Source organism: Pristis pectinata, chromosome 1 (assembly GCF_009764475.1).
Source record: "Pristis pectinata isolate sPriPec2 chromosome 1, sPriPec2.1.pri, whole genome shotgun sequence".
NCBI classification, from domain to species: Eukaryota; Metazoa; Chordata; class Chondrichthyes; order Rhinopristiformes; family Pristidae; genus Pristis; species Pristis pectinata.
Genome location: NC_067405.1, coordinates 12103652 through 12116857, shown reverse-complemented (window position 1 = coordinate 12116857; position 13206 = coordinate 12103652). Strand labels below are relative to the sequence as shown.

General features: G+C 40.2%; 1 protein-coding gene across 3 annotated transcripts in view; it reads left to right on the top strand.

The window, feature by feature from the left end:
- Window positions 1-13206, top strand: part of LOC127572752 (contactin-associated protein-like 5) — a 1205714-nt gene that overhangs the window by 1104501 nt on the left and 88007 nt on the right. For all 3 annotated transcript variants that reach the window (XM_052020359.1, XM_052020369.1, XM_052020350.1), the window contains one exon: window positions 3709-3796. In XM_052020359.1, coding sequence (XP_051876319.1) covers window positions 3709-3796 — 88 coding nt within the window. The remainder of the gene's footprint in view (window positions 1-3708; window positions 3797-13206) is intronic.

Sequence of the window (13206 nt, the reverse complement as noted above, 5' to 3'; positions counted from 1 at the left end):
TGTTTCTTTTGCTTTTCAAATACTGTTTGCAAAGTAGTAATGTGTGAAATATGACCAGCAGTTTGCCTGTGGCTATTTCCTGAACACATCAATGTAATGATGACTGGATAATCTATTTTAGTGATTTTAGCTTGGAAATAAATATTGGCCAGAAAAATAAACAGCATTAGATAATTGAGTAAGTGCCATGAAAGTATTGTAAAGTACCAACATTCATACAGCAGACACATTGGATAAAAAACTAAATTCATCTTCAGGAAACTGGGAAGAATTATGCTGTTCTTTTGAATATTGATAAGGGACCTTCTACATCCACTTGAGAGGGAAAATGGGCCTCGGTTTATTGCCTTGTCTGAAAAACTGGATGTTCATCAGTGCAGCAGTGTGCCAGTACCACACTGACACGTTGACCTGGACTTTGGGCACAAGTCCCTGGGATGGAATGAGAGCTCTGATACATGGATCAGCCCATTGATATCAGGAACTGAATATGCTTTTCTAGTGCCAGTTCAAGAGAAAAACTGAAAACCCCATATAGAACTTAGTAAGATATTCAGTGAGTTTTTATCAGTAGCAAATTCAATCACCATAATTCGACTCTGTTTTGGATCTGATAAACTTTTAGGCTTCCCTGATGATTTAATAAAAGTTTACTTTTAAAGGGTAATATTTGGTATTTGCTGCTTCGATTTTTTTTATCAATGTTTATTGACAACATCTTATTGGGTAATAAGTTGGATCTTGCTGAAGCCCATGCATGGTTATACAACAAAGTCAATTTGCTCACAAAGCAGAGATTCTATTCCAGGGAGGAAGAAGCAAACACTACAGCAACTATTTCCCAATAAAAATGGGTAATTTCTTAAGAAAATGCAGTTAGTGGAGGATAGTCACTAACTATTATGTTCATAAAATCAATCTCAGACCCACACAATAGTGTGGTCACCTAACTTATTATTCATGGGATATGGATGTCAAAGGCAATGCCAGCATTTATCTTACATCCATATCTGCTCTTGGATGGTTTGCTGGAGTACTTATTTTAGCACTGTCAAGAGTCAGACACATGACTGTGAGGCTGGAGTCACATATTGTCAGGCCAAATAAGGATGACAGGTTTCTACACCAAAGGATGTTAATGGACCAAATATTTTTTTTTAATGATAATCTGACAGGTCTATTGTCTCCACTACTCAAATAAGATTTTTAATTCTAGGTTTGTTTAATGACTTCAATTTAAATCTTTCAGCTTCTGTGGAGGGATCTAAACTCCTGTCTCTGGATCATTAACCTCTGATATGCCAGTACACTATGCTGAGGCAATATTATGTCCAAATGACAGAGAATTTACCGATTCGTCTCTTATTTGGCTGAGTCTTTATCTAAATGACAGATAGCTATTGTATCTTTTGAAGGAGACCTGAGTATTGTCTATGAGGAATGGGTGTTGGGCAAGGAAACAGACACATGAATGGATTCAGAAACAACAAGAGTGCCATATCCAGAACTGGAAATAGGATGAGATTTTGATGGGTGTGGGTGGATGATCTGACAGGACTTGATGAATTGATTACCAATTAAAAACTCGATCACTGACCAACTGAACTGAAAATCTCCATATATGTTGTGTATACTGTATGTATAGGCTCATATAGTAAGACAGTGGAAGCGACAGATCTCTGATTTGAGATCACACTTTAGTTTTCCATTCTATGATATCAAGACAGACCCTTGAAACCAAACACAAATAACGTGCAAGACGAGCCAGAAAATAGAGGGCAATGAGCCATAAATTCCTTAACTATTGAGCAACAATCCAAATGCAATGTTTATGGACCAGCTGTAAAATTTTGAGCCCAGCCATCATCTTTGGAAGTGGTGATGAATTTGGACAGCTCCTGCACTAATTTCATGTAGTTATGCTGGTTCAGATGGACCTGTTCATGATAGCAGTCCTCTGAGATGTGGAACACAGTGCTCTGATTGCAAAGGTGGCCTGTTGCCTACTGTTGGGCAGGAAGGCTGGTGTTGTCAGGGGATAAAGGCCACTCAATAATTCATCAGCCTGGCTCTGTCTTTGCTGTCATGCTCTGCTTGGAAAGGAAGAAAGAATAGTTTGATTATTCATACTCTCAAATCACTTTCGCAGTGAGATAATCTGAGACATGTGCAAAGTCTAAACTGTCACAACTTGCACTAACAATGGAAAACACCTTTTATAAATTATTAATGCAAAAACCCTAACTTATCTCTGGTACAAAAAAATCAATTCTCAGTGATAGTGAATTAATCAAAACATTTCCCTGCATGTTCATTTAAAGAGAAAAGGTAACGAAAAAGAGATTAATTAACCATAACATATTGCCTGTGTTCAATAATTGCAAAAGGATCTTTTTTTCTGTTTTTTTTTGCTATTTGCACGTGCAAATATATCACATGTATTTCACAACAAAAAAAACATTTATCGCAGCAACACACAAAATGCTGGAGAGGTTCACTGGGTCAGGCAGCATTTATGGAGGGAAATGGACAGGTGACATTTCAGGTCAAGATTCTTCATCAGGACTGAACAGGAAAGAGCATTTATCAATGCCTTTTTAAAAAAGATTTCTTCATCATTTTGTTTGGTCTCGCCAATGTAGAGGAGACCACACTTGGAGCACTGAATGCAGTAGATTATTTTAAGGGAGGCAGACCTCCGTCTCACCTGAAAGGACTATTTGGGTCCTTATGAAAGGCAGAAAGGGGTAGGGAGCATCATTTGTGGTTTCTGAAATGTCTAACATGATGCCACCACCAAACCCATCTTTAGTTCCATCCATTCCCTCTGGGACACTTTGGTTAAATCTTCTGTCTCCATCAATATCCATTCCGCTTGTCAACTCCAATGCCACCATAGGAAATTTGTCACTTGTCCTTTTACCCCTTCCTTTCCACTGTTTATGTTCGCAGACAGTCTTTCCATGTGAAGCAATGTACTTTTTGAAATTTAGTGTACTGAATTCAGTGCTCAGAACGTGGTTTCCCCTGCTTTACAGAACCCAACTTAGATTAGTTGACCTCTTTGCAGAAACTTCCTTTCAGTCCGTAAAGATGGTCCTGAGCGTTCAGTTGTCTATTGCTTTACTTTCCGTCCCTCTCCCTATGTGATCTTTCTATCTCTGACTTCCTACATTGTTCCAACAAAGTTCAGCATAATCTTAAGGAATAGTGCCTCATCGTCTGACTGGCATTTTACAATCTTCCAGACTCAACATTAAATTCAATAACTTCAGAAAATCAGTCATTATAGCCTTAGGTCACATATTACTAGCATTCAGTTTTAATTCTTCTGATAATTTCAGACTTTGTTTGATGTCTCCTGTACATACCTTCCCCAGCACTTCTGTTATTCTTCATTTTGTTATTCACTAACTTCTACACCCTCATTTTGTTGGCACCACCACTAATTTATCTCTCCTGCCTTCACACCAACATAGACGTCCCTTTTGTTCCCTCTGTCTTGTCTATCTCTTTGCAATTAAAGTTTTTTTTTATCTTAACTTCTTCCAGCTCTGATAAAAGATCATTGACTTGAGATATCAACTGTTGCTTTCTCTGACCTCCTGAGTATGTCCAGCATTTTCTGTTATATGTCAGATTTCCAATATCTGCATCTTTTGCTCTTGTAGTAATTATTTCTTTTTCTCTCTGTTTAATGTGTTACAGATTGACCATTTACATTCCATGAGCTACAAATTGTCATCAGATACAGCATTCAATGGGCTGAAGTCTCTCGTCCTGGGCAAGATAATAGGTAAGCAACATAATGATGGTTCTGGTAAATTGATAGGTTTAATTTATGCTCAAGTGTGAGGGTTCAATCATCTTTCAGAATAATCATAATTAAATTTATTCTTGAGATAAGAAGGTAAGGATACGTCTGAGACCAAATACCCAATAACCATGATTTGTCCACAACCTCGTGACTGGAAGATACCAAAGGAAGGATGATTGCTGGTTTCTTTGACTGATGGGGTGTGCAAGGCTCAGTATGAAATAAGTTGTCACAGGCTAATTTCTTCCCCAGTGAGTCTATTATCTTAAAAGCGTTGAGTTTACTTATTTTTGAGATTTTTTTTTCATTCACAGGATGTGGAAATACCAGTCTTTATTTTCCTTCTCTAACCACCCCCAAGAGGTGACAGCATGCCTCCTCTTTGAACTGCTGCAGACCACTGTTGAACTGACTCCCAGTTGTTGTTCGGTGGGGATTCCCAGAAATTGATCTGAGTGACAGTTAAGAATCTGTGGTATATTTACGAGGACTCGAACAGGAACATGGTGACAGAGGTTTTGTGCATACCCAATGTACTTGTCTTTCCCAGTGGGAAACGTTGTAGGGTTCACGAGATGCTGTCAAAAATCCTTGGCTATTTACTGTTATCGTTGGCATACAATGACACCGTGGTGCATTGGTGGCATGGAGGAAGAACACTTCAGGTGGTAGGTGGAGTGCTAAGCAAGCAAGCTGTTATGTCCTGGAAGGTATTGAGATCTTTTAGCATTGTCCAACTGCAGATGTTTGAAAAGCTTTAAGAGTCAGGAAGTGAGACACACCACCAAGTGCTCAAGTTCTGACCTGCTGTCAAAGCCACAGTACTTACATAGCTAGACAATATTTTCTGTTTGGATGTTGAGAGGGATTTCAATTATGGTAATATTGTGGAATGTCAAGAAAAAGTAGTTGGAATCCTGTGTGTTAGAAATAGTCATTGCCCAGCCCTTGTGTTTCTTTATGTTAATTACCAGTTATCAGCTCAAGTATAAATGTTGTCCAAGTCTTGCTGCAGGTGGACATGGACTGCTTCATCACCTGAAAAGTTGAGATTGGAAGTGGATATTGGTACTATTGTTAGGAAACCTATTTTAGCACGGAGAGAAGGTTGCTTTTGAACCAATAAAGAATGATTAGACTTAGAAACTGGCGTGAGGACCTCCTACAGCGATGAACCTGGAGCTGGGATAATTGACGTCAAATAGTCACCTTCTGTGTGAAGTATGACTATAGCCTGTGAGAGTTTGTTTTCCCTTGGTTCCCATTGACATCAGTTTTAACAGGGCTCCTTGATGTCAAACCCAATGAAATGCTGCATTGATGTGAAAGGGAGACTTCTCAACTCACCTCTGGAACTCACCTCTTTGGCCCAATGTCTGGGACTGAGCAGTCCTGGAAAAACACAAACTGAGCATCAGGAGGCAGTACATGTTAAATCAAGGTGGTAGCAGTACCTTCCATTGCTTTATTGTTGATTGGCTGATGGGCTAGTAATGACCAAATTGGATCTGTCCAGCTTTCTGTGGACAGGAAATATCTGGGCAATTGTCCACAGATGTTGTTGGGTAGATGCCAGTGTTCTAATTGTTCTGGAACAGCTCAGTTAGAGGCACAGCTAGGTCTAGGGTACAAGCAATGATCTGGACTGTTGTTGAGTCCAATATTGTGTAATTCAGCCAGTGTACTCAGTCGAATTGTGATGCCATGTGTAGAGGATCAAGTTGGCCGAGGGTTGGCTTCTGCAATGGTGGTGATCTCAGGGAGAGACCAAGATATACTATTCACCCAACGCTTCTGGCTGATGAAGAATGCCGAGCTTCAGCTTTGCCTTTGGTATTCTTGTACAGAGTTGCACTTTTATTGGAACACTGGCTCATAGAAGCTCTTGTTAGAGTCATAGAGTAATACAAGATGGAAACAGACCCCTCGGCCCAACTCATCCAATTTAAGACAAGATAAGATATCTTTATTAGTCACGTATATTGAAACACACTGTGAAAGGCATCTTTTGCGTAGAGTGTTCTGGGGGCAGCCCGCAAGTGTCGCCACGCTTCTGGCGCCAACAAAGCTCGCCCACAACTTCCTAACCCGTACGTCTTTGGAATGTGGGAGGAAACCAGAGCACCCAGAGGAAACCCTCGCAGACACGGGGAGAATGTACAAACTCCTTACAGACAGTGGCTGGAATTGAACGTGGGTTGCTGCCACTGTAATAGCATTACACTAACCACCATACTACTGTGCCTGACCAAGATGCCCACTTAAGCTAGTCCTATTTGCCTGTATTTGGCCCATATCCCTCTAAACCTTTCCCAACTATCAGGTACATTTTGGACATTGCCATTTGCATCTGTCTCAATTAATTTTGATTCAGAAGTTTAATTATCCACCACCAGTCTTGATTGGATGTGGCAGAACTTACAGAGCTTTGATCTGATGAGTGGTCATTGCCCTGAAATGGATTCATATTTCTGTGAAAATATTTTGGCTGTTCTGCTGAGTAATTCTGGCACATACTATTTTATTTATCATATTTGCCAAATTTGGATTACTTATTGGGTGTGGAATGGCATAACTATCTGTAGCACTTTGTTTTCACTCTGCATCAGCACTTAGACAGTTCTGTGTCTCTGGCCATGTAGAGAATGAGATCCTAAGATGCTAAACTAAAAACTTTGGTTGTAATGAGTTTGTCTGCGATGTATGTGAGAAAGCCAACACTTTGGTAAACTTCCACCATTGCTCAGTTTGGTTTACACCAGGACTATTTGGCTCTAGACCTCAGTCCAACATTGGTCTTAACATAGACCCAAGAGTTGAAATGCAGAGATGAGGTGAGAGTGACTGCCCTTGAAATCAAGACAGCAGTTGACCAAGTGTGGCATCAAGAAGATATATAAGACCTTGGTGAGACCGCACTCGGAGAAATGTGTACAGTTTTGGTCACCCTCCAATTGGAAAGATGCCACCAAGCTGGAAAGAGTGCAGAGGAGATTTACAAGGATGTCGCTGGGACTCAAGAGACTGAGTTATAGGATGGGGTTGGGCAGGCTAGGACTTTATTTCTTGGAACATAGGAAATTGAGGGGTGACCTGATAGAGGTGCATAAAGTCATGAGGGGCATAGAAAGGGTGAACGCACATAGTCTTTTTTCCCAGGGAAAGGGAACTAAACACTAGAGGGCATAGGTTTAAGGTAAGAGGGGAAAGACTTAGAAGTGACCTGAAGGGCAACTTCAAAGGGTAGTGTGTATATGGAATGAGCTGTCAGAGAAAGTGATTGAGGCAGGTACAATAGCAACACTCAAAAGGCATTTGGATAAGTGTAAGAGTAGGAGTGGTTCATAGAGATATGGGCCAAACACGGGCAAGTGGGACTAGCTTGGTGGGTACCATGGTCAGCATGGACGAGTTGGGCCGAAGGGCCTGTTTCCATGCTATATGACTCTATATCATGAAAGTGAAATCAATGAGAAACAGAGAGAAAATCTCATTAGCTGGTGTCCTCCATCATATGAAGGAAAATGGTTGTGATTACTGGGGGGAGGGGGTGGTCAATCATCCCAGCCCCAGGACATCACAGCCAGAATTCCTTAGGGCAATGTCCTACACCAAACCATTTTCAAGTGTTTCATTGTTAGTAACAATGTTTCTAAGTAATAGCACATTATTCATTCTATTCTGAACTCTTCTGATAATGAAAATCAAAAGAAAAGCAAATGCTGGAACTCTGGAATTAAAATAGAAAATGCTAGACACATTCAGCAGGTCAGGCAGCATCTCTGGAAAGAGAAACAGAATTAATGTTTCAGGTGGAAGACCCTTCATCAGAGTTAATGTAAAAGTCCGTCCTCTCATACAATAAGAACATGTACAACAAAACCAAAAAAATCCCAATCCCTAAATATTAAGCTTCAGTTGTATAAGAACATAAAAGCATATTTGCAAATTTGTCTAGTTTCTTTAAAATCTGTTCCTTGCTTACTTTATATCTCTGTAACTGCTTCCTTCCATTGTGTCCGATACCATTCCAGTTTTTACCACAGGGAGAACAGATTCAATGGAGAATCAACCTAGTTTATGAACTCAAAGCTTAGAGCATTGGCCAAACTCAGCAGATTGACCCTCGATGGTGCCAGCAACTGGAGCAGAAGGAACATCTGAGTTTAGATCTCACTGCATGCAGTACTAGGAACAAAAATTTAATATGTTAATATCACACTTCTCTATCTGAATGTTTCTTTTTTATACGTTGACTGGGCCTAAAATATGTATTTAATACATCTAATGTTGAAGGCTGTCATTTAGTCAATCAGATTCATACTGCCTCACACAGAACAATCCCATTAATCCTATTTCCCTTCTCCTAACTATCGGTACTTCTACAACCTATCATGTACCAATAAACTCAAGGACAGCTTCTATCCCGCTGTTGTAACACTATTGAATGGTTCCCTCGTACAATAAGATGAACTCATGACCTCACAATCTACCTCGTTATGACCTTGCATCTTATTGTCTACCTGCACTGCACTTTCTCTGTTGCTGTTACACTTCATTCTGCATTCTGTTATTGTTTTACCTTGTACTGCCTTGATGAACTGTGTAACGAATTGATCTGTATGAATGGTACGCAAGACAAGTTTTTCACTGTACCTTGATAATAAACCAACTCCAATTCCAACTTATTCACTCTTACCTATGCCTATCAAACCTACTTTGATTTTTTTATTCATCATTAATCTACAATAAGGGGTTCTATACAGTAGCCAGTCAGCTTACCAACACATCTTTGAGATGAGGGAGGAAACCAGAGCACCCGGGGGAAACCTGGAGAGAACATGCAAACCCGACACTGGCAGAACCCTGGGTCTTGATCAAACCCAAATCCCTGAAAGTGAGAAGCAGCAGGACTAACTATTGTGCCACCATGTGGGAAAATATGTTGAATAATGCACAAATAATATTAGACTTAAATAGGTTAACAATAGCAAAATGAGTGCCACTGAATGTTCTCAGAGCACCTGCCTCATTACATTAAGGCATGCTCCCATGATGGTGAAAGATAAGGACAACAAATTCAAGGAGCTCTGAATGTGAAGAATATTGAAGGCTAGATAAAGGGAAAAAAGAAAGCATATAACACGTAAAGAGAACTGAAAAGAGGGAATGCCCTTCAGCAATACAGAAAATGTAGAGGGAGTACTTAAAAATGATTAAGAGGACAAAAGAGGCATGAAATATTACTGTCAAACAAGATTAAGACAAATCAAAAAGCATTTTATAAATCTATTAAGGCAAGATGACAAGCAGGTATACAGTAAGGTCCATTAGGGACCTTTATCAATGCATTGATCCAAAAGATATAGATGAGGTGTTTGAATGATGACTTTGCATCTGTGAAAATCAGTTTCTGTTTTTACTTTGCATTTATATTCATTAAGGAGAAGGACATTGTAACTGGTGAATTCAGGGAGGTGAATGATGAAATTCTCATACAAGTTACCATTAAAAAGGAGACAGAATAGGATGTCTTACCAGGTGGATGAAACCTCAGGGTGAGATGAGATATATCCCAGGTTGCTATGGAAAGTGAGGGAAGTTGCTGGAGCCCTGACAGAGATGTTCAAATCTTCGCTGGCCAGCAGTGTGTTGCCGACTTACTGGAGTGCTGCAAGTGCAGTACCTTTATTCGAGAAAAACAGCAGGGGTAAGTCTCGTAATTACAGGCCTGTGATCTAACATCAGTGGTGAGGAATGTGTTGGAAAAATAATTGAGGGATGGGATCAATCTGCACCTGGAAAAGCAGGGATTAATCAAAGATGGTCAGCATGACTTTGGAGCAGCTCACATCTGACCAATTTGCCTGAATTTTTCAAAAGGTATCAAAATATTGATGAGGGCAGTGTGGTTGATGCAGTCTACATAGACCTCAGGAAGGCCTTTGATGAGGTCCCACACGTGAGACTGGCCCAAAAAGTTGGAGCCCATTGAATCCAGGGCAAGTTTTAAAATTGGATCTGAGATTGGTTTGGTAACAGGAGGCAGAGGGTGATGGTGGGGGAGTGTTTTGTGATTGGAAGCCTGTGAACAGTGGCGTACCACAGGGATCGGTGCTGGGATCCAATGACATGAAAATTGGTGGTGCTGTTGATATTGAGGAGGATAGTCTTAGTCTGCAGGATAATAATGATTGGCAGTAAGATGGTAGAGCAATAGCAGATAGAATTTAATCCTAATAAGTGCGAGGAAATGCACTTTGGAGAATTAATAAGGCTAGGAGATACACAATTAATGGTAGGGCCTAAGCTTGCATTCAGGAACAGAGGGACTATGGTGTACAAATCAAAGAATTCCTGAAGATAGCAGCAGAGGAAGATAAGGTGATGAAGAAGGCACGTGGAAACACAATACTGATGAAGGGTCTCGACCCGAAACACCAACTGTCCATTTCCCTCCACAGATGCTACCTGATGCACTGAGTCCCTCCAACTTTTTGTGTGCTGCTGCATATGGAGACACTTGCCTTCATTGGCCAGGTAGAATATAAGAGTAGGGAGGTTATGAACAGAAGGGCTTTGGGGTTCAAGTTCCTCGTTCCCTAAAAGTGGCAACACAGGCAGATATTTAAAAGACTCTTGGTTAGGCACATGGAAGTAAGTAAAATGGAGGGTTATGGGCTGTATAGGAGGGAAGGGTTAGATTGATCAAGCAGTAATTGTTTATATAGGTCAGTACAACATCGTGGGCTGAAGGGCCCACACTGTACTATATTGTTCTATGTTCTACATTCATATCAGAATCAGAGTCAGATTTATTATCACCAACTTATATGATGTGAAATTTGTTGTTTTGCAGCAGCAGTACAGTGCAAGGACATAAAATTACTATAAATTACAAAAGTAAATCAGTAGTGCAGAAGGAAAGGAATAACAAGGTAGCGTTCATGGGTTCTTGGACTGTTCAGAAATCTGATAGTGGAGGGGAAGAAGCTGTTCCTGAATCATTGAGTGTGGGTCTTCAGACTCCTGTGCCTCCTCCCTAATGGTAGTATGGAGAAGAGGGCATGTCCCGAATGGTGAGGATCCTCAGTGATGGATGTCGCCTCCTTGAGGCACCACCTCTTGAAGTTGCCTCTTGAAGGGTGGTGAAGAAGGCATATAGCATGTGGGATTGAGGCAGAGAATATAAATGTTGGGACGTTGTGTTGCAACTTCACAAAATATTTGAGTATTGTGGACAATTCTGGTCTCCACACTATAGAAAGGATATGATTGCACTAGAGAGAGTGCAGAGGAGATTCATCTGTATCTTGACTGGGTTGGAGGACTTTAGTTATGGGGAGAGATTGGATAGGCTGGGTTTGTTCTCTCTGAAGCAAAGGAGGCTGAGAGGTAACCTGATAGAGGTATATAAAATTATGAGGCATAGAGGGGGTAGCTATTAACATTTTTTCCCATAGTAGATGTTTCAAAAACAAGAGGGTATAGGTTTAAGGTGAGAGGAATAAGTTCTAAATGGTGTTTGAAGGGAAAGTTTTTTACATTAAGGGTGGTTGATATCTGGAACTTGCTACAAGAGGAGGTGCTGGAGTTTGATATAATCACTACACTTGAGACATCTAGATAGGCACTTGAGGAGGCAAGATTTAGAGGCAAGATTTAGAGGCACGATTTAAAGAGGTAAGATTTAAAAGGATACAGACATAATCCAGGCAAATGGGATTCATGTAAATGGCAAAAAGTTTGTAATGGTTATAGTGGTCTGAAGGGCTGTGAAGCTCTCTTTTACTCTAAGATACAACCTTATAAAACATTAGCTTGGTCGCAGCTGAAGTACTGTGTACAGTTCTGGTTGCAATACTATAGGAAGGATATAAACACACAGGAGAAGGTGCAGAAGAGATTTACCAGGAAGTTGCTTGGGATGGAACGATTCAGTTACAATAAGGATCTTTGATTTCCTTGGAGTGAAGGAGGCTGAGAAGAGACCTGACTGAGAAATACAAAATTATGGGGGACAGATAAGAGTAGATCATAAAAAAAATTTCCCCATAAAGTGGTGTGTAAAGCCAGAGGGTATAGTTTTAAGGTAAGGGGAAGAGATTTTATAGGGGATCTGAGGCAGAATTTTGGTGAGAATCCAGATCATTATTTAAATCACCATTACTGTACCACCACTACATCACACACCACTACACATCTGTACTGGTAAATGGGATTAGTATCGATGGTTATTCCATGGACATGATGAACCAGAAGGTTGTTTCAGTGCTGTATGACCCTGTGACTATTACAGTTAAATTTTTCCTCATTTTATCGTAGGATTTTTTTACTTGACCATTACATTTATCAAGGATAGTCAGTCTAGTCTAGTCCTTGGGATGATGATCTAACTGGGCTACATCAATGTAACATTGTTTGTTCTTTCACTATAGAAATACTAAGGAAACTTTAAGACAGATCACAATGGTGACGATCAGTGACCACAGCATGATTGCTAGTTTCTTTTCGCACCTTCAGTAATTTATTTTCTTACTTTGTTTAACTTGCAGATTCCCTTGTCACTCACAGGTAGAGCAATGCGAATCAAATAATACCTTATAAATTGGTAAACGCAAGAATGTAGAAATATTTAATCCTCATCTGTTTCTCCGTGTCTCAAGGTCAAAATTGTTCATCCATTCCTACAAAGGAAGCCATGTCATCAAGCACATCATTGTGAGAAAATCAATCCATTTAAGGGAACATTAACCAAATTCTAGGATTAACTGAAATAACTGAGTGCACACTAGTGTTCAGAATAATGATTACTTCAGTCGGATCAAAGATTGAGACAGCAAAAAACCCTGTAAAATTCACCTTATGGAAAGGAAGGTAGCTAACAAAATTGTACTAAATCAGACTATATGAAACCACAAATTATAGATATATTTGATTCTTCAAATTGACAATACTGAGGGTCGTAGAATCACAGAGTTATACAGCACAGAAACAGGCCCTTTGGTCCAACTCCTCCATGCTGACCAAGGGGCCGACCTAAGCTAATCCCATTTGCCTGTGTTTGGCCCATATCCCTCTAAACCTTTCCTATCCATGCACCTGTCCAAATATTTTTTAAATGTTGTGATTGTACCTGCTTCAACCACTTCCTCCGGCAGCTCGTTTCATACCCAGCACCCTCTTTGTGAAAAAAATTGCCTATCAGATCCCCTTTAAATCTTTCCTCTCTCACAAATCTATGCCCTCCAGATTTAGACCCCCTACCCTGAGAAAAAGACTGTGATCATTCATCTTACCTATGCCCCTTATAATCTTTCAAACCTCCATAAGGTCACCCCTCAGCTGCCTCCACTCCAGAGAAAACAGTCCCAGCCTATCCAATCTCT